The sequence below is a fragment of the Oncorhynchus tshawytscha genome, linkage group LG03, assembly GCF_018296145.1.
Source record: "Oncorhynchus tshawytscha isolate Ot180627B linkage group LG03, Otsh_v2.0, whole genome shotgun sequence".
NCBI classification, from domain to species: Eukaryota; Metazoa; Chordata; class Actinopteri; order Salmoniformes; family Salmonidae; genus Oncorhynchus; species Oncorhynchus tshawytscha.
The window spans coordinates 79,545,050-79,565,622 of record NC_056431.1 but is presented as its reverse complement, the minus strand read 5'-3'; the positions used below and the strand labels follow the sequence as shown (position 1 = coordinate 79,565,622).

General features: G+C 53.4%; 1 protein-coding gene across 6 annotated transcripts in view; it reads left to right on the top strand.

Moving 5' to 3' along the window:
- The first annotated feature begins 376 nt into the window (after positions 1-376).
- ttll4 (tubulin tyrosine ligase-like family, member 4) overlaps positions 377-20,573 on the top strand; it is a 62,904-nt gene continuing 42,707 nt past the window's right edge. For 2 of the 6 annotated variants that reach the window (XM_042320055.1, XM_042320050.1), the window contains exons 1-7: positions 379-714; positions 1,583-3,441; positions 3,753-3,856; positions 4,481-4,544; positions 8,119-8,243; positions 16,529-16,639; positions 16,765-16,841. In XM_042320055.1, the coding sequence (XP_042175989.1) occupies positions 1,664-3,441; positions 3,753-3,856; positions 4,481-4,544; positions 8,119-8,243; positions 16,529-16,639; positions 16,765-16,841 (2,259 nt within the window). In that variant the 5' untranslated portion in view covers positions 379-714; positions 1,583-1,663. Of the gene's footprint in view, positions 715-1,093; positions 1,214-1,582; positions 3,442-3,752; positions 3,857-4,480; positions 4,545-8,118; positions 8,244-16,528; positions 16,640-16,764; positions 16,842-20,573 lie in introns of those variants that run through there. The other 4 variants (XM_042320054.1, XM_042320052.1, XM_042320053.1 and 1 more) reach the window with 4 other exon arrangements.

Below are 20,573 nucleotides of genomic sequence, written 5' to 3'. Positions count from 1 at the left end.
TGAATCCTTTTAGCTAAACCTTCCCCTAACCTAAACCCTTTTAGCTAACCTTAACCTGAACCCTTTTAGATAACCCTAACCTGTACCCTTTTAGCTAACCTTAACCTGAACCCTTTTAGCTAACCCTAACCTGAACCCTTTTAGCTAACCCTAACCTGAACCCTTTTAGATAACCCTATCCTGAACCCTTTTAGCTAAACCTTCCCCTAACCTGAACCCTTTTAGATAACTCATAGAGCTGGCTAGCTAGCCACCTAGATCAGTGGTTTCCAACCAGGGGTACTAGGACCCCTGGGGGTACTTCAGAAGACTCATGAGACCACAGGCCTACTGGTCAAAGGCACATGGGGAGTACTTCAGGGGTACTCCAGGCAGAGCAAAATTCAGTTGGTGGTGCAGTAAAGCAAAATGACTTTAGACACAACAAATTGCAAATCGTAACATATCATACGAATTGTATTTTCGTGACATATCATACGAATTGTATTTTCGTGACATATCATACGAAATGGATGATGGAAGTCCACCGATGAATACATACCATTACGCCTACGAAACGTAACAAATACTAAATAGTCTGTGTGTGTCGGGTTTTATCTCCAGGGTAATACGCCATGCTCTGAGCCCGTCGAGGGAGGGAGTCCCCTGTGGTAATAGACACTTTGTTATGGTGTGAGAAGCACCACTACTACTGTTGCCACGCTTCGGGCGCAGGTAAATATTAACATGATCAATTGTAACCATGTGCCAGTTTTTAATATTAAGTAACTAGCTAGGTCTCTGAAATTCGTTAATGTTATTAGGAGGTTGTTGGCTCTGGTTGATCGTTGTTTTTTTTTTTTTTGAGGAGGGGAAAGTCGTCCTGAGCATGTAAAGTTAAAAGAGTTCATGTTTCACACCTAGCTAGCTAACGTCAACTAGCTTGTTGCTAGGCCCTTATTAAGACGTGCTTCAGGAATAACTTTCGGTTTGACTTGAGTCGAATTTCTAGTCATCGTAACGTTAACGATATGTAACGTTAACGATATGATCTATTCCATTGGAATTGATTTCTGAATCACGATTTTAATATACCGGTAGCTAACGCTAGCTGGCTAGCGAGTGTTTGACAGCAAGCTAACGACTAGCTAACCTGACGTTAGCTTCGCGATGAAACCACATGGCTGCCTACCGGTTCGCTAACGTTAGCTGACGACCGGCTTTTCCCCTTACGGTACCGTCACCGTGCATTTAAAAGTGCAGATACATTCGGTCGATGGTGTCTAAATCTATTTAGTCGTGATACTTGTAAACTGGCTAGCGTATTGCTAAGCTAACGTTACCGGTGCTAACTAACTTTTCTCTGCTTACTTTGATTGTCAAATATATTTAGCCACTTACTACCTAGTTAGCATGTTGGCTAACTTACCAAGCTAACTAGGAACTAGAATTGCTTGCAACTTATCTAGCTAGCTGTTATTCCACATGCCGTTGTATTTATAGATTCATGTTGTGACTTAATCAGACCACTTGTGTCAACTTTCATTATTCAGTTTTATTTTTTACTTTTTTAAATCTCATCAATGGATTTGTTTTGTTTCAGTGGCATGGTGATCCCCTGGTTCCCTCAATTCCCTGATGTGTCAGCCAAAGTCCATGCCAGGAGGGTGTGAGATGGCACTTGATGGCCTCCAATGGAGCTGAAGACAAGTTGAATAAAAGGGCCTCCTGCTCCCGGTCATCAACTCTCATTATTCGAGCCAAGTCAGCAGTGTTTCATACTGCTGACAGTCACACTAGGCCCTTCAGCTCGCATGAGAAGAAGACCCTTCAGTCCTGTGCCAGTGTCCCCCGGGTCACCAGTGACTCTATAGGTCAGCTGAATGCGAGGGTGGGTCAGACTCAGAACAACCACCTCCATACTGCCTCAGGGACCCCTCTACAACGTGCCTACAACCGTTCTGTGCCTGCTGCCACTTACCTAGCTAACAAGCCACAGCGTCCTGGTAGCGCAGCTGCTAATTTAGCTAATGGTCATAGTAATGGTCACTGTCAACCAACTGTTCTCTCTAAGAGTACACAGATATCTAGTGCTGACATTATCTCATACAGACATAACCCTGGTGTGTTAGAGCCAACCGTAAACAGCTATCGGCCCAGCTGCAACTTGGAATCACTAAATTTAAGATCACGGATCCTGGCCCGCAAAAGAGCCTTGTCGCCCCAGCCTGCTCCCTATCCAACGTGCCCCTGTCCACCAAAGGCAGAACGTGTCCCAGACTCGCAGAACAACACTGCTTCACAGCCTGCTGAAAGCACCACCACCAGCATGCCCACCAACCAGTCAGTCCCCTGGACCAGTGGCAAGCTGAGAGACAATAGCAAAGGGTTTATGAGGCCCACTATGGGTAAAGTGCCTTCCTGTCCCAGACAGGAGACTACCCAGACAAGAGACTCAGCAAAACCTTTGTCTCCCCAGACCAAATCGGCCTCCTATTGCCGTAGCGGGGACAATGGGGATGGCAAAACCCAGACTAAGTTCACACACCACCCCCCCAACACTGTGCCTTTGCAGGATAGGTCATCCCACCACCAGGATGTGTCACTGGATCCGACATGGAGGCTCCAGGACCCGCATCAGTTTGAGAGCCTGATGGCAGCAGACATGGAGGGTCACTCCCAGAGGCTGGGCTTTTGTGCTGCTGTCCATGGGGCTCCTGGAGCTCCTCATAACACATCAACAGAGAGGATCAGGAAGGTCAACTCTGAGGTGGAGTTTACTGAGGCTGTGAGGAAGCTGACCCAGTCACGGAGCGCGCTCACCCCTCATCCCAGGAACGGGACTGTTAATAGTTTTACTACTGGAACACCAGGGTCCAACGTGGATCCAGTCCAGATTGGCAAAGCAATGACTAATAGCCCTGTCATCTCTGTCAGCCACAGCCCTGCTCCAGCCAAACCCTCTGTACCACTCTGCCTTACTATGAGAGACCAGCCTGTGTCCATGGAGACCTCCAGTGCCTCTGGCCTCGACAGTAACACCACAACAAACAGTAGTAGCACAACGGCCTCCATGGCACCTCTACCCCATGCAGGGATAACTCCAACACAGTCCTCTACCCAGGCCAGTGCCACAGCTATTTCTACTGCAGGGATAACTCCGACCCAGCCCTATACCCAGGCCACTGCCACAGCTAGTTCTGGTGCAGGGATAACTCCAACCCAGTCCTATACCCAGGACAGTGCCACAGCTAGTTCTATCCCAGAGAACACTGAGATGGGTTCTGAGTCCGCCTCAGGTACTTGTCAGAGGCCTTCTGTCACCTCGGTGACCACCCAGATATCAGCCATACACCTGACCAAGGAGAGGAGTGTTGTGTCTCTACAGGGGGGCTACAGCTCCTCCCGGTACCCCCCTGGCCTGGGGGAGGAACAACAGGCTGAGTCACCTCAGCTCTCCAGGTCAGTTCTGTTCTCTCACATACTACGAGCTGTTGCTAGACAAGACGGCGTAGCATATTTTGAGAGCTGGAACGGGACTATATAAATCCATTCCATTATTTGTATTCAGTAGATCAGTACTGAATGTATTGTCACGTGAATTGAATTAATTAAGTAAGCTCTGTTGTGTTAACCAGCTGAAGTATTGGTGTCTGGAGAGTATGTTCTGTCATGTCTGTTTGTCTAGGGAACTCAGTGAGTCAGGTGGTGTGAAGCTTTTTTTACTATCATGTGTCTTGCTTTGTCTTTGAGTTTACCGTCTGTCCATACAGTCCACAGAGCGTTGCCATGCAGGAGGATGGAGACGGAGGGGAAGAGGACTATCCTGATGATGAGCTGGAGAATGACTGCAGTGGTGGTGATGATGATGATGATGGTGAGGAAGACCCCTTTAACTACTCATTTAAACCCTAATCAACTAAATTACACCACTTAATTGGACCGGTGTAGCTAGGCTAACATAGTTGGACCGGTGTAGCTAGGCTAACATGGTTGGACCGCTGTAGCTAGGCTAACATGGTTGGACCGCTGTAGCTAGGCTAACATGGTTGGACCGCTGTAGCTAGGCTAACATGGTTGGACCGCTGTAGCTAGGCTAACATGGTTGGACCGCTGTAGCTAGGCTAACATGGTTGGACCGCTGTAGCTAGGCTAACATGGTTGGACCGCTGTAGCTAGGCTAACATGGTTGGACTGCTGTAGCTAGGCTAACATGGTTGGACCGCTGTAGCTAGGCTAACATGGTTGGACCGCTGTAGCTAGGCTAACATGGTTGGACCGCTGTAGCTAGGCTAACATGGTTGGACCGCCGTAGCTAGGCTAACATGGTTGGACCGCTGTAGCTAGGCTAACATGGTTGGACCGCTGTAGCTAGGCTAACATGGTTGGACCGCTGTAGCTAGGCTAACATGGTTGGACCGCTGTAGCTAGGCTAACATGGTTGGACCGCTGTAGCTAGGCTAACATGGTGAATCCAATGCTCTACCTTCTTTCTCCTCAGAAGGGTCTGACTGCTCCTCTATGAATGATGCCTCGTCCACAGCCTCCATACCCGTCCTGCCAAAGTAAGTTCAATCGTTTTTCTGTAAAAAAAAAAAAAAAGTTGATTAATCGTTGACATTGTTGGAATGCTTTGTGCATTTTGAAGATATGAATTATTATCCTATTCAGGCATTTTGTTTAGACTGATTGAACAAAAAACATGTTATTACTATTCTATTGTGTTCTTACATATTTTGACCATGTTTTTAATTCAACTGTATTTTGGTAAATTACAAGACCACAAGTTCACCTGGGTCATACCAGAAACCTGAAACGGTTCGTAGAGTAGCCTTAATCTCCAGTCATGGTTTCAGGCCATCAAATCAACTGTTATTTGTCACATGCACCGAATACAACAGGTGTAGTAGACCTCACAGTGAAATGCTGAATACAACAGGTGTAGTAGACCTTACAGTGAAATGCTGAATACAACAGGTGTAGTAGACCTTACAGTGAAATGCTGAATACAACAGGTATGGGTAGACCTCACAGTGAAATGCTGAATACAACAGGTGTAGTAGACCTTACAGTGAAATGCTGAATACAACAGGTGTAGGTAGACCTTACAGTGAAATGCTGAATACAACAGGTGTAGTAGACCTTACAGTTAAATGCTGAATACAACAGGTTTAGTAGACCTCACAGTGAAATGCTGAATACAACAGGTGTAGTAGACCTTACAGTGAAATGCTGAATACAACAGGTGTAGTAGACCTCACAGTGAAATGCTGAATACAACAGGTGTAGTAGACCTCACAGTGAAATGCTGAATACAACAGGTGTAGGAGACCTCACAGTGAAATGCTGAATACAACAGGTGTAGTAGACCTCACAGTGAAATGCTGAATACAACAGGTGTAGTAGACCTCACAGTGAAATGCTGAATACAACAGGTGTAGGAGACCTCACAGTGAAATGCTGAATACAACAGGTGTAGTAGACCTTACAGTGAAATGCTGAATACAACAGGTGTAGTAGACCTTACAGTGAAATGCTGAATAGAGCAGGTGTAGTAGACCTCACAGTGAAATGCTGAATACAACAGGTGTAGTAGACCTCACAGTGAAATGCTGAATACAACAGGTGTAGTGGACCTTACAGTGAAATGCTGAATACAACAGGTGTAGTAGACCTCACAGTGAAATGCTGAATACAACAGGTGTAGTAGACCTCACAGTGAAATGCTGAATACAACAGGTGTAGTGGACCTTACAGTGAAATGCTGAATACAACAGGTGTAGTAGACCTCACAGTGAAATGCTGAATACAACAGGTGTAGTAGACCTTACAGTGAAATGCTGAATACAACAGATGTAGTGGACCTTACAGTGAAATGCTTTACTTACAAGCCCCTTAAACCAACAATGCAGTTCAATAAATAGAGTTAAGAAAATACTAAATAAAGTAAAAAATAAAACAATAACGAGGCTATAATCAGGTTCTCGCGCGCTAGCAGAGACAACCGTCTGTGACCTGGTCCTCCGGTACCGCGCTAGCAGAGACAACCGTCTGTGACCTGGTCCTCCGGTACCGCGCTAGCAGAGACTACCGTCTGTGACGTGGTCCTCTGGTACAGCTTGTCGTGCGCTAGCAGAGACAACCGTCTGTGACCTGGTCCTCCGGTACCGCGCTAGCAGAGACAACCGTCTGTGACGTGGTCCTCTGGTACAGCTTGTCGTGCGCTAGCAGAGACAACCGTCTGTGACCTGGTCCTCCGGTACAGCTTGTCGTGCGCTAGCAGAGACAACCGTCTGTGACCTGGTTCTCCGGTACAGCTTGTCGTGCGCTAGCAGAGACAACCGTCTGTGACCTGGTCCTCCGGTACCGCGCTAGCAGAGACAACCGTCTGTGACCTGGTCCTACGGTACCGCGCTAGCAGAGACAACCGTCTGTGACCTGGTCCTCCGGTACAGCTTGTCGTGCGCTAGCAGAGACAACCGTCTGTGACCTGGTCCTCCGGTACCGCGCTAGCAGAGACAACCGTCTGTGACCTGGTCCTCCGGTACCGCGCTAGCAGAGACAACCGTCTGTGACCTGGTCCTCCGGTACAGCGCTCTAGCAGAGACAACCGTCTGTGACCTGGTCCTCCGGTACAGCTTGTCGTGCGCTAGCAGAGACAACCGTCTGTGACCTGGTCCTCCGGTACCGCGCTAGCAGAGACAACCGTCTGTGACGTGGTCCTCCGGTACCGCTCTAGCAGAGACAACCGTCTGTGACCTGGTCCTCCGGTACCGCGCTAGCAGAGACAACCGTCTGTGACCTGGTCCTCCGGTACCGCGCTAGCAGAGACAACCGTCTGTGACCTGGTCCTCCGGTACCGCGCTAGCAGAGACAACCGTCTGTGACGTGGTCCTCCGGTACCGCTCTAGCAGAGACAACCGTCTGTGACCTGGCTGACTGGGGTCTTTCACCATTTGACCCTGAAGTCTGACAATCATTACGTGTTGTTGATTTTTTATAAACAGAAGGTTCAGTTCGTTATAGTCTATAACTTAAAGATTATGATGATTTACAATAGTAGGAAGTTATGTTGATCTGTACATTTAAACAGAGCAACTTCTGACTAAAAAAACACAAATGATTTGAGAGAAATGCCCATTTATTAATCTGTGAAGACAGTAGTGTCATGTTGCATCCTATTGTGACTAGATCTCTGTAGAAGCACCATTCATAACTCGTATAGCCCTCCCAGTTGGGGCACCTGACAGTTCCCTGGTACGATGATGACAAAACCCAAGAGAGAGAATTGAACTGTTTTTCTTGTTCTAGTGGTTGCTGCCGGTGAAAGGTTGAAAGCACAGAGGCTCGTGGAAAGGTCTCCCAATTGTAAATCAGTGATAAAAGTGGAACTATCCGTCAATAATGGGCACATGAGTCTCTGTGTGGTCGAATAGTGCTTGGACTGTGGGATCATTGTCATACTGTGACATCCCAGCTGATTGGAGGATTAGTATTAGGCCGTTTTTGTTTTCTTCACAGCAAAAGCCAATGTAGAGTAGGTCCATTACCTCCAATTTAATGCCACTCACTCTCAGTAGTTGGACTATATTTTGAAGCAGGTGGACCAAGCAGGACCAACAGAATCCTACATGACTGTCATGTGAGTTTTGTTGTTGTTGTTGTTGTTTCACTTCTTATTTTGATAATTTACGATTTATCTGACAAAATGTTTTTACTTTGAAGATGGTGAAGAAGACTTCTGTCATCGAATGCGATTGGAGTTTTATTGATTGATCTTGAGGGAGTTGGTTTGGTTAGAAAATACTTTTTAATTCAAAATGTCTCCTGCCTTTCCAAAGACCGTGCCTCTTGAGTTAAACGGTAGTATTTAAACCTGTGAGTTATCCTGCTTGGTGCCAACTAGCATTCTTGTTTTATTCCTCTGGGCATTGATGACCAGGCAGTAGTTGTGTTGTCTGTGGCACGGTGGCAAAACATGTGACACCGTGTTGAACATAACAGTTGGCAGGGAAGAAATCTGTTTCTGTTCCATATTAAACAAGTATCTTTAGTCTGTCTGTTTTGGTAATATTCCCAGTATTCCCACTGTTTGCAGATTTAGTACAGAGTCATAGCTTTAATGCCTCTGTGTTCCAGTATAACGGATGAGGAGCTGATGAGCCCTGAATTAGAGGATGAGGGGGAGCTGAAGCCAGCTCTGGTCCCCAGCATGTTCCCCCTCATTCCTCCTACACTGTATTTCAGCACTGCCAACCAGAGAGGTAAGACACCCCTTCACTGTGTCCCATGGCACTCTATTCCATAGGAATTCACTCTTCTCTATTCTCTATGTAGTGCACTACTTTAGACCAGAGCCCTATGGCACTCTATTCCTCATGTAGTGCACTACTTTTGACCAGAGCCCTATGGCACCCTATTCCCTATGTAGTGCACTACTTTAGACCAGGGCCCTATAGAACCCTATTCCCTATGTAGTGCACTACTTTAGACCAGAGCCCTATGGCACCCTATTCCCTATGTAGTGCACTACTTTTGACCAGAGCCCTATGGCACCCTATTCCCTATGTAGTGCACTACTTTAGACCAGAGCCCTATGGCACCCTATTCCCTATGTAGTGCACTACTTTTGACCAGCGCTCATAGGATGCCATTTGGGAAGCAGATAATAAACTGCTTGACAATTTTTTTTGGGGAAAATAAGCTTCTACAGAAAAGTACTTCCTTCCAATTCCAAGTATGAGCTGATGTTATGTGGGCTTTTTTTGCTGTTACTTGGGGTTGGTTGGGATTTTGTACACATTATGGCCTTGCTTATATCAACATGTTCTACAGGACATTGTGTGGTAATATATTGGGTTGAGTTTGAGTAAAGGGAAGTCACCCCCCAAGTCGAGACTGCTGCCTCATATCCCCCAGTAGAGAGGCTGCTGCCTCATATCCCCCAGTAGAGAGGCTGCTGCCTCATATCCCCCAGTAGAGAGGCTGCTGCCTCATATCCCCCAGTAGAGAGGCTGCTGCCTCATATCCCCCAGTAGAGAGGCTGCTGCCTCATATCCCCCAGTAGAGAGGCTGCTGCCTCATATCCCCCCCAGCTAGAGAGTCTGCTGCCTCATATCCCCCCCCAGAGAGGCTGCTGCCTCATATCCCCCCCCAGAGAGGCTGCTGCCTCATATCCCCCAGTAGAGAGGCTGCTGCCTCCTATCCCCCAGTAGAGAGGCTGCTGCCTCCTATCCCCCCAGTAGAGAGGCTGCTGCCTCCTATCCCCCAGTAGAGAGGCTGCTGCCTCCTATCCCCCCAGTAGAGAGGCTGCTGCCTCCTATCCCCCCAGTAGAGAGGCTGCTGCCTCCTATCCCCCCCAGAGAGGCTGCTGCCTCCTATCCCCCAGTAGAGAGGCTGCTGCCTCCTATCCCCCCCCAGTAGAGAGGCTGCTGCCTCCTATCCCCCCCAGTAGAGAGGCTGCTGCCTCCTATCCCCCAGTCAGAGAGGCTGCTGCCTCCTATCCCCCCAGTAGAGAGGCTGCTGCCTCATATCCCCCAGTAGAGAGGCTGCTGCCTCCTATCCCCCCAGTAGAGAGGCTGCTGCCTCCTATCCCCCCCAGTAGAGAGGCTGCTGCCTCCTATCCCCCAGTAGAGAGGCTGCTGCCTCCTATCCCCCCCCAGTAGAGAGGCTGCTGCCTCCTATCCCCCCCCAGTAGAGAGGCTGCTGCCTCCTATCCCCCCCAGCAGAGAGGCTGCTGCCTCCTATCCCCCCAGTAGAGAGGCTGCTGCCTCCTATCTCCCCCCAGCAGAGAGGCTGCTGCCTCCTATCCCCCCCCAGTGAGAGACTGCTGCCTCCTATCCCCCCCAGTAGAGAGGCTGCTGCCTCCTAGTCCCCCCCAGTCCTATCCCCCAGAGAGGCTGCCTGCCTCCTATCCCCCCCAGTAGAGAGGCTGCTGCCTCCTATCCCCCCCAGCAGAGAGGCTGCTGCCTCCTATCCTATCCCCCCCAGCAGAGAGGCTGCTGCCTCCTAGTCCTATCCCCCCAGCAGAGAGGCTGCTGCCTCCTATCCCCCCCAGCAGAGAGGCTGCTGCCTCCTATCCCCCCCAGTAGAGAGGCTGCTGCCTCCTATCCCCCCCAGTAGAGAGGCTGCTGCCTCCTATCCCCCCCAGTAGAGAGGCTGCTGCCTCCTATCCCCCCAGTAGAGGCTGCTGCTGCCTCCTATCCCCCAGCAGAGAGGCTGCTGCCTCCTATCCCCCCAGAGAGGCTGCTGCCTCCTATCCCCCCAGCAGAGAGGCTGCTGCCTCCTATCCCCCCAGTAGAGAGGCTGCTGCCTCCTATCTCCCCCAGCAGAGAGGCTGCTGCCTCCTATCCCCCCCAGTAGAGAGGCTGCTGCCTCCTATCCCCCCAGTAGAGAGGCTGCTGCCTCCTATCCCCCCCAGTAGAGAGGCTGCTGCCTCCTATCCCCCCCAGTAGAGAGGCTGCTGCCTCCTATCCCCCCCCAGTAGAGAGGCTGCTGCCTCCTATCCCCCCCAGTAGAGAGGCTGCTGCCTCCTATCCCCCAGTAGAGAGGCTGCTGCCTCCTATCCCCCCAGTAGAGAGGCTGCTGCCTCCTATCCCCCAGTAGAGAGGCTGCTGCCTCCTATCCCCCCAGTAGAGAGGCTGCTGCCTCCTATCCCCCCCAGTAGAGAGGCTGCCTCCTATCCCCCCTCCTGCCTCCCCCCAGTAGAGAAGCTGCTGCCTCCTATCCCCCCAGTAGAGAGGCTGCTGCCTCCTATCCCCCCCAGTAGAGAGGCTGCTGCCTCCTATCCCCCCCAGCAGAGAGGCTGCTGCCTCCTATCCCCCCCAGTAGAGAGGCTGCTGCCTCCTATCCTATCCCCCAGTAGAGAGGCTGCTGCCTCCTATCCCCCAGTAGAGGCTGCTGCCTCCTATCCCCCCCAGCAGAGAGGCTGCTGCCTCCTATCCCCCCCCAGTAGAGAGGCTGCTGCCTCCTATCCCCCCCCAGTAGAGAGGCCGCTGCCTCCTATCCCCCCCAGTAGAGAGGCCGCTGCCTCCTATCCCCCCAGTAGAGAAGCTGCTGCCTCCTATCCCCCCCAGTAGAGAGGCTGCTGCCTCCTATCCCCCAGTAGAGAGGCTGCTGCCTCCTCCTATCCCCCCCAGTAGAGAGGCTGCTGCCTCCTATCCCCCCCAGTAGAGAGGCTGCTGCCTCCTATCCCGCCCCCCAGTAGAGAGGCTGCTGCCTCCCTATCTGCTCCTATCCCCCAGCAGAGAGGCTGCTGCCTCCTATCCCCCCCAGTAGAGAGGCTGCTGCCTCCTATCCCCCCCAGTAGAGAGGCTGCTGCCTCCTATCCCCCAGTAGAGAGGCTGCTGCCTCCTATCCCCCCCAGTAGAGAGGCTGCTGCCTCCTATCCCCCCAGCAGAGAGGCCGCTGCCTCCTATCCCCCCCAGTAGAGAGGCCGCTGCCTCCTATCCCCCCCAGTAGAGAGGCCGCTGCCTCCTATCCCCCCCCAGTAGAGAGGCTGCTGCCTCCTATCCCCCCCAGTAGAGAGGCTGCTGCCTCCTATCCCCCCCCAGTAGAGAGGCTGCTGCCTCCTATCCCCCCCCAGCAGAGAGGCTGCTGCCTCCTATCCCCCCAGTAGAGGCTGCTGCCTCATATCCCCCCCAGTTGAGCCTGCTGCCTCTAGTCCTATCTCCCCCAGTAGAGGCTGCTGTCTCATATCCCCCCCAGAGAGGCTGCTGCCTCATATCCCCCCAGTAGAGAGGCTGCTGCCTCATATCCCCCAGTAGAGAGGCTGCTGCCTCCTATCCCCCCCAGTAGAGAGGCTGCTGCCTCATATCCCCCCCAGTAGAGAGGCTGCTGCCTCCTATCCCCCAGCAGAGAGGCTGCTGCCTCCTACCCCCCCCCCAGTAGAGAGGCTGCTGCCTCCTATCTGCCTCCTATCTCCCCAGTAGAGAGGCTGCTGCCTCCTATCCCCCAAGTAGAGAGGCTGCTGCCTCCTATCCCCCAGTAGAGAGGCTGCTGCCTCCTATCCCCCAGTAGAGGCTGCTGCCTCCTATCCCCCCCCAGTGGAGAGAGGCTGCTGCCTCCTATCCCCCAGCAGAGAGGCTGCTGCCTCCTATCCCCCCCAGTAGAGAGGCTGCTGCCTCCTATCCCCCCCAGAGAGGCTGCTGCCTCCTATCCCCCCAGAGAGGCTGCTGCCTCCTTCCCCCAGTAGAGAGGCTGCTGCCTCCTTCCCCCCAGTAGAGAGGCTGCTGCCTCCTATCCCCCCAGCAGAGAGGCTGCTGCCTCCTATCCCCCAGTAGAGAGGCTGCTGCCTCCTATCCCCCAGCAGAGAGGCTGCTGCCTCCTATCCCCCCAGCAGAGAGGCTGCTGCCTCCTATCCCCCAGTAGAGAGGCTGCTGCCTCCTATCCCCCCCAGCAGAGAGGCTGCTGCCTCCTATTCCCCCCCAGTAGAGAGGCTGCTGCCTCCTATTCCCCCCAGTAGAGAGGCTGCTGCCTCCTATCCCCCCCAGTAGAGAGGCTGCTGCCTCCTATCCCCCCCCAGTAGAGAGGCTGCTGCCTCCTATCCCCCCCAGTAGAGAGGCTGCTGCCTCCTATCCCCCCCCCAGAGAGGCTGCTGCCTCCTATCCCCCAGTAGAGAGGCTGCTGCCTCCTATCCCCCAGTAGAGAGGCTGCTGTCTCCTATATCCCCCCCAGCAGAGAGGCTGCTGCCTCCTGCTGCCTCCCCCCCAGTAGAGAGGCTGCTGCCTCCTATCCCCCAGTAGAGAGGCTGCTGCCTCCTATCCCCCCCAGTAGAGAGGCTGCTGCCTCCTATCCCCCAGTAGAGGCTGCTGCCTCCTATCCCCCCCCCAGAGAGGCTGCTGCCTCCTATCCCCCCAGTGGAGGCTGCTGCCTCCTATCCCCCCCCCAGTAGAGGCTGCTGCCTCCTATCCCCCAGTAGAGAGGCTGCTGCCTCCTATCCCCCCAGTAGAGGCTGCTGCCTCCTATCCCCCCAGTGGAGGCTGCTGCCTCCTATCCCCCAGTAGAGGCTGCTGCCTCCTATCCCCCCAGTAGAGGCTGCTGCCTCCTATCCCCCCCCCAGTAGAGAGGCTGCTGCCTCCTAGTCCCCCCAGTGAGAGGCTGCTGCCTCCTATCCCCCCCCAGTAGAGGCTGCTGCCTCCTATCCCCCCAGTAGAGGCTGCTGCCTCCTATATCCCCCCAGCAGAGAGGCTGCTGCCTCCCCCCCCAGTAGAGAGGCTGCTGCCTCCTATCCCCCAGTAGAGAGGCTGCTGCCTCCTATCCCCCAGTAGAGGCTGCTGCCTCCTATCCCCCAGCAAAGAGGCTGCTGCCTCCTATCCCCCCAGTAGAGAGGCTGCTGCCTCCTATCCCCCTAGAGAGGCTGCTGCCTCCTATCCCCCCCTGCTGCCTCCTATCCCCCCAGAGAGGCTGCTGCCTCCTATCCCCCAGTAGAGAGGCTGCTGCCTCCTATCCCCCCCCAGAGAGGCTGCTGCCTCCTATCCCCCCCAGTAGAGAGGCTGCTGCCTCCTATCCCCCCAGCAGAGAGGCTGCTGCCTCCTATCCCCCCCCAGCAGAGAGGCTGCTGCCTCCTATCCCCCCCCCAGTAGAGAGGCTGCTGCCTCCTATCCCCCCCCAGTAGAGAGGCTGCTGCCTCCTATCCCCCCCCAGTAGAGAGGCTGCTGCCTCCTATCCCCCAGTCCCCCCCAGAGAGGCTGCTGCCTCCTATCCTCCCCCAGTAGAGAGGCTGCTGCCTCCTATCCCCCCCAGTAGAGAGGCTGCTGCCTCCTATCCCCCCATCCCCCCAGAGAGGCTGCTGCCTCCTATCCTATCCCCCCAGTAGAGAGGCTGCTGCCTCCTATCCCCCCCAGCAGAGAGGCTGCTGCCTCCTATCCCCCCCAGTAGAGAGGCTGCTGCCTCCTATCCCCCCCAGTAGAGAGGCTGCTGCCTCCTATCCCCCCCAGCAGAGAGGCTGCTGCCTCCTATCCCCCCCAGTAGAGACTGCTGCCTCCTATCCCCCCCAGTAGAGAGGCTGCTGCCTCCTATCCCCCCAGTAGAGAGGCTGCTGCCTCCCATGCTGCCTCCCCCCCAGTAGAGAGGCTGCTGCCTCCTATCCCCCCAGTAGAGAGGCTGCTGCCTCCTACCCCCCCAGTAGAGAGGCTGCTGCCTCCTACCCCCCCCAGTTGAGAGGCTGCTGCCTCCTATCCCCCCAGTTAGGAGGCTGCTGCCTCCTATCCCCCAGTAGAGAGGCTCCTGCCTCCTATCCCCCCAGTAGAGAGAGAGGCTGCTGCCTCCTATGCCTCCCCCCCACCAGAGAGGCTGCTGCCTCCTATCCCCCAGTAGAGGCTGCTGCCTCCTATCCTCCCCCCCAGTAGAGAGGCCGCTGCCTCCTATCCCCCCCAGTAGAGAGGCTGCTGCCTCCTATCCCCCCCATTAGAGAGGCCGCTGCCTCCTATCCCCCCAGTAGAGAGGCCGCTGCCTCCTATCCCCCCCAGTAGAGAGGCTGCTGCCTCCTATCCCCCAGTAGAGAGGCCGCTGCCTCCTATCCCCCCCCAGTAGAGAGGCCGCTGCCTCCTATCCCCCCCAGTAGAGAGGCCGCTGCCTCCTATCCCCCAGTAGAGAGGCTGCTGCCTCCTATCCCCCCCAGTAGAGAGGCTGCTGCCTCCTATCCCCCCCAGTAGAGAGGCTGCTGCCTCCTATCCCCCCCAGTAGAGAGGCTGCTGCCTCCTATCCCCCAGTAGAGAGGCTGCTGGCTCCTATCCCCCCCCAGTAGAGAGGCTGCTGCCTCCTATCCCCCCCCCAGAGAGGCTGCTGCCTCCTATCCCCCCCAGCAGAGAGAGGCTGCTGCCTCCTATCCCCCCAGTAGAGAGGCTGCTGCCTCCTATCCCCCCAGTAGAGAGTCTGCTGCCTCCTAGCCCCCCAGTAGAGAGGCTGCTGCCTCTAGCCCCCCCCAGTAGAGAGGCTGCTGCCTCCTATCCCCCCCAGCAGAGAGGCTGCTGCCTCCTATCCCCCCCAGCAGAGAGGCTGCTGCCTCCTATCCCCCCCAGTAGAGAGGTTGCTGCCTCCTATCCCCCAGTGGAGAGGCTGCTGCCTCCTATCCCCCCAGTAGAGAGGCTGCTGCCTCCTATTCCCCCCCAGTAGAGAGGCTGCTGCCTCCTATCCCCCCCAGTAGAGAGGCTGCTGCTTCCTATCCCCCCAGTAGAGGCTGCTGCCTCCTATCCCCCCAGCAGAGAGGCTGCTGCCTCCTATCCCCCCCAGTAGAGAGGCTGCTGCCTCCTATCCCCCCCAGCAGAGAGGCTGCTGCCTCCTATCCCCCCCCAGTAGAGAGGCTGCTGCCTCCTATCCCCCAGCAGAGAGGCTGCTGCCTCCTATCCCCCCCAGTAGAGAGGCTGCTGCCTCCTATCCCCCAGTAGAGAGGCTGCTGCCTCCTATCCCCCAGTAGAGAGGCTGCTGCCTCCTATCCCCCCCCCTCCAGTAGAGAGGCTGCTGCCTCCTATCCCCCCCAGTAGAGAGGCTGCTGTCTCCTATCCCCCCCCCCCAGTAGAGAGGCTGCTGCCTCCTATCCCCCAGTAGAGAGGCTGCTGCCTCCTATTCCCCCTCAGTAGAGAGGCTGCTGCCTCCTATCCCCCCCAGTAGAGAGGCTGCTGCCTCCTATCCCCCCCCAGTAGAGAGGCTGCTGCCTCCTATCCCCCCCCAGTAGAGAGGCTGCTGCCTCATATCCCCCAGTAGAGAGGCTGCTGCCTCATATCCCCCAGTAGAGAGGCTGCTGCCTCATATCCCCCAGTAGAGAGGCTGCTGCCTCATATCCCCCAGTAGAGAGGCTGCTGCCTCATATCCCCCCCAGTAGAGAGGCTGCTGCCTCATATCCCCCAGTAGAGAGGCTGCTGCCTCATATCCCCCCAGTAGAGACTGCTGCCTCATATCCCCCCAGTAGAGAGACTGCTGCCTCCTATCCCCCAGTAGAGGCTGCTGCCTCCTATCCCCCTCAGTAGAGACTGCTGCCTCTAGGCCTATCCCCCTCAGTGGAGACTGCTGCCTCTAGTCCTATCCCCTCAGTGGAGACTGCTGCCTCTAGTCCTATCCCCCTCAGTAGAGACTGCTACCTCCTATCCCCCTCAGTAGAGACTGCTGCCTCTTGGCCTATCCCCCAGTGGAGACTGCTGCCTCTAGTCCTATCCCCCTCAGTGGAGACTGCTGCCTCTAGTCCTATCCCCTCAGTGGAGACTGCTGCCTCTAGTCCTATCCCCCTCAGTGGAGACTGCTGCCTCTAGTCCTATCCCCTCAGTGGAGACTGCTGCCTCTAGTCCTATCCCCCCAGTGGAGACTGCTGCCTCTAGTCCTATCCCCCAGTAGAGACTGCTGCCTCTAGTCCTATCCCCCAGTAGAGAGGCTGCTGCCTCATATCCCCCCAAGTGGTGAGCCTGCGTTCTCTAGCCCCATCGATAGCTCTGTTGTATATAATTTGAATCCAAATGACACCCTTCTCTCTTCATAGTGCACTTCGTTCTACCAGGGCCTGTAGGGAATGTGCTTCCATCCGTAGTCCTATTCCTGTAGCTGTAATGTGTTGTTTCAGTGGAGCCCCTGCCACCAGAACAGAGGAAGCTTCTCAAATGGAAGATGAGCACTGTGACTCCCAACATAGTCAAACACACCATCGCCAGGTCACACTTTAAAGTCACCAAGAGTGAGTTCCTTAAGGGGTTTGCAATCCCTCCGTCTTTTGCCTGTTTGACATCTTAAAGACGTCTTGTATGTCTGTTCATATCTGTTCATAAAAAAACCCGCTCATGAAGTTAATTGTTGTTGCAGAAAGTCATGATTGGCTTGGCTGCTGGGGTCACCATATGAAGTCTCCTGGGTTCAAGGCCATCAGGGAATACCAGAAGGTAAGCTAGATAGGACTGGGAACAGGGGTGGAAATTTAACACCTGACACTCGCTAAATATGTTGGCGCACAGAGCATTTAAAAACTTTTTTTTGTTGATTTGTTGATTTGATTCTTTTTTTAAGGCCACGTGTAGAAGAAGTTGGTGGAATTGTCAAAGTACTACTACAAAAATGACTTTGTCCTCGTGTTTCTTTGCTCGTTACGTTGTTTTGTTCAAACTCTTAATTTGTTTTTCTAAATGTTAGTTTGAGCTAGCTGCAGCGGTCTGCTGCTAGGAAGTCATCAGTCTGAGATTCCTAGTTGCCACGGTAACCCTTTCTTTAAAGGGGCATCTGAATATTTGTCTCACCTAATGATTGTGTGGGATTTGAGCGTGGATAACTCCTAACCTTTTATTCATGAACTTTTAGTCATTTTGTTATCGTTAAAACACTCATACTTTCATTGTTCTAGATTTATTTGTGTGCCTCTACGTTTGTATTTAAGAGCACATCGTGTACTGCTTGTAAAGCGCGTGAGCGTGGTCCTAAACTGATAATAAGGAAGCTGTAAAATTCAGTGTTTTTTGTTGATTTATTTATGTTCAGTTGTATAACTGTTTTTACTATTGTATCTAAAATGATTTATTTGAACATACATGGATTAAATTAAGTAGATTACAAAAATGAAATGAAGAAATATACTCTATTTACTTCTTACTCGTAATTTTTTGTTTTTGTTTTAGAAAAACAAAGCTCATGTTTTTTTTGTGTGTAATTATGGGGAAAAATATTTTGTCTGGTAAAAAATCTGAGTGGCTGGTGGATGTATCTGCCACAGTGGCTGGTGGATGTATCTGCCACAGTGGCTGGTGGATGTATCTGCCACAGTGGCTGGTGGATGTATCTGCCACAGTGGCTGGTGGATGTATCTGCCACAGTGGCTGGTGGATGCCATAGTGGCTGGTGGATGTATCTGCCACAGTGGCTGGTGGATGTATCTGCCACAGTGGCTGGTGGATGTATCTGCCACAGTGGCTGGTGGATGTATCTGCCACAGTGGCTGGTGGATGTATCTGCCACAGTGGCTGGTGGATGTATCTGCCACAGTGGCTGGTGGATGTATCTGCCACAGTGGCTGGTGGATGTATCTGCCACAGTGGCTGGTGGATGTATCTGCCACAGTGGCTGGTGGATGTATCTGCCACAGTGGCTGGTGGATGTATCTGCCACAGTGGCTGGTGGATGTATCTGCCACAGTGGCTGGTGGATGTATCTGCCACAGTGGCTGGTGGATGTATCTGCCACAGTGGCTGGTGGATGTATCTGCCACAGTGGCTGGTGGATGTATCTGCCACAGTGGCTGGTGGATGTATCTGCCACAGTGGCTGGTGGATGTATCTGCCACAGTGGCTGGTGGATGTATCTGCCACAGTGGCTGTGGATGTGGACAGTGTATCTGCCACAGTGGCTGGTGGTGGCTGGTGGCTGTATCTGCCACAGTGGCTGGTGGATGTATCTGCCACAGTGGCTGGTGGATGTATCTGCCACAGTGGCTGGTGGATGTATCTGCCACAGTGGCTGGTGGATGTATCTGCCACAGTGGCTGGTGGATGTATCTGCCACAGTGGCTGGTGGATGTATCTGCCACAGTGGCTGGTGGATGTATCTGCCACAGTGGCTGGTGGATGTATCTGCCACAGTGGCTGGTGGATGTATCTGCCACAGTGGCTGGTGGATGTATCTGCCACAGTGGCTGGTGGATGTATCTGCCACAGTGGCTGGTGGATGTATCTGCCACAGTGGCTGGTGGATGTATCTGCCACAGTGGCTGGTGGATGTATCTGCCACAGTGGCTGGTGGATGTATCTGCCACAGTGGCTGGTGGATGTATCTGCCACAGTGGCTGGTGGATGTATCTGCCACAGTGGCTGGTGGATGTATCTGCCACAGTGGCTGGTGGATGTATCTGCCACAGTGGCTGGTGGATGTATCTGCCACAGTGGCTGGTGGATGTATCTGCCACAGTGGCTGGTGGATGTATCTGCCACAGTGGCTGGTGGATGTATCTGCCACAGTGGCTGGTGGATGTATCTGCCACAGTGGCTGGTGGATGTATCTGCCACAGTGGCTGGTGGATGTATCTGCCACAGTGGCTGGTGGATGTATCTGCCACAGTGGCTGGTGGATGTATCTGCCACAGTGGCTGGTGGATGTATCTGCCACAGTGGCTGGTGGATGTATCTGCCACAGTGGCTGGTGGATGTATCTGCCACAGTGGCTGGTGGATGTATCTGCCACAGTGGCTGGTGGATGTATCTGCCACAGTGGCTGGTGGATGTATCTGCCACAGTGGCTGGTGGATGTATCTGCCACAGTGGCTGGTGGATGTATCTGCCACAGTGGCTGGTGGATGTATCTGCCACAGTGGCTGGTGGATGTATCTGCCACAGTGGCTGGTGGATGTATCTGCCACAGTGGCTGGTGGATGTATCTGCCACAGTGGCTGGTGGATGTATCTGCCACAGTGGCTGGTGGATGTATCTGCCACAGTGGCTGGTGGATGTATCTGCCACAGTGGCTGGTGGATGTATCTGCCACAGTGGCTGGTGGATGTATCTGCCACAGTGGCTGGTGGATGTATCTGCCACAGTGGCTGGTGGATGTATCTGCCACAGTGGCTGGTGGATGTATCTGCCACAGTGGCTGGTGGATGTATCTGCCACAGTGGCTGGTGGATGTATCTGCCACAGTGGCTGGTGGATGTATCTGCCACAGTGGCTGGTGGATGTATCTGCCACAGTGGCTGGTGGATGTATCTGCCACAGTGGCTGGTGGATGTATCTGCCACAGTGGCTGGTGGATGTATCTGCCACAGTGGCTGGTGGATGTATCTGCCACAGTGGCTGGTGGATGTATCTGCCACAGTGGCTGGTGGATGTATCTGCCACAGTGGCTGGTGGATGTATCTGCCACAGTGGCTGGTGGATGTATCTGCCACAGTGGCTGGTGGATGTATCTGCCACAGTGGCTGGTGGATGTATCTGCCACAGTGGCTGGTGGACCAAAACGTTACGTTGCAGCCTAATTCTAAAATGTATTATCGTTTTTTCCCCCTCATCAATCTAAACAAAATAGCCCATAATGACAAAGCAAAAACAGTTTTTTGGAAATGTTTGCAAATGTATGAAAAGCTTAAATATCACATTTACATAAGTATTCAGACCCTTTACTCAGTACTTTGTTGATGCACCTTTGGCAGCGATTACAGCCTCAAGTCTTCTTGGGTGTGACACTACAAGCTTGGCACACCTGTATTTGGGGAGTTTCTCCCATTCTTCTCCACAGATCCTCTCAAGCTCTGTCAGGTTGGATGGGGAGCGTTGCTGCACAGCTATTTTCAGGTCTCTCCAGAGATGTTTGATCGGGTTCAAGTCCAGGCTCTGGCCGGGGCCAATCAAGGACATTCAGAGACCTGTCCCGAAGCCACTCCTGCGTTTTCTTGGCTGTGTGCTTAGTGTCGTTGTCCTGTTTGAAGGTGAACCAGAGAATCTTGTTTCTCGTGGTCTGAGAGTCTTTAGGTGCCTTTTGGTAAACTCCAAGCGGGCTGTCGTGTGCCTTTTACTGAAGAGTGGCTTCAGTCTGGCCACTCTACCATAAAGTCCTGATTGGTGGAGTGCTGCAGAGATGGTTGTCCTTCTGGAAGTTTCTCCATCTCCACAGAGGATCTCTGGAGCTCTGTCAGAGTGACC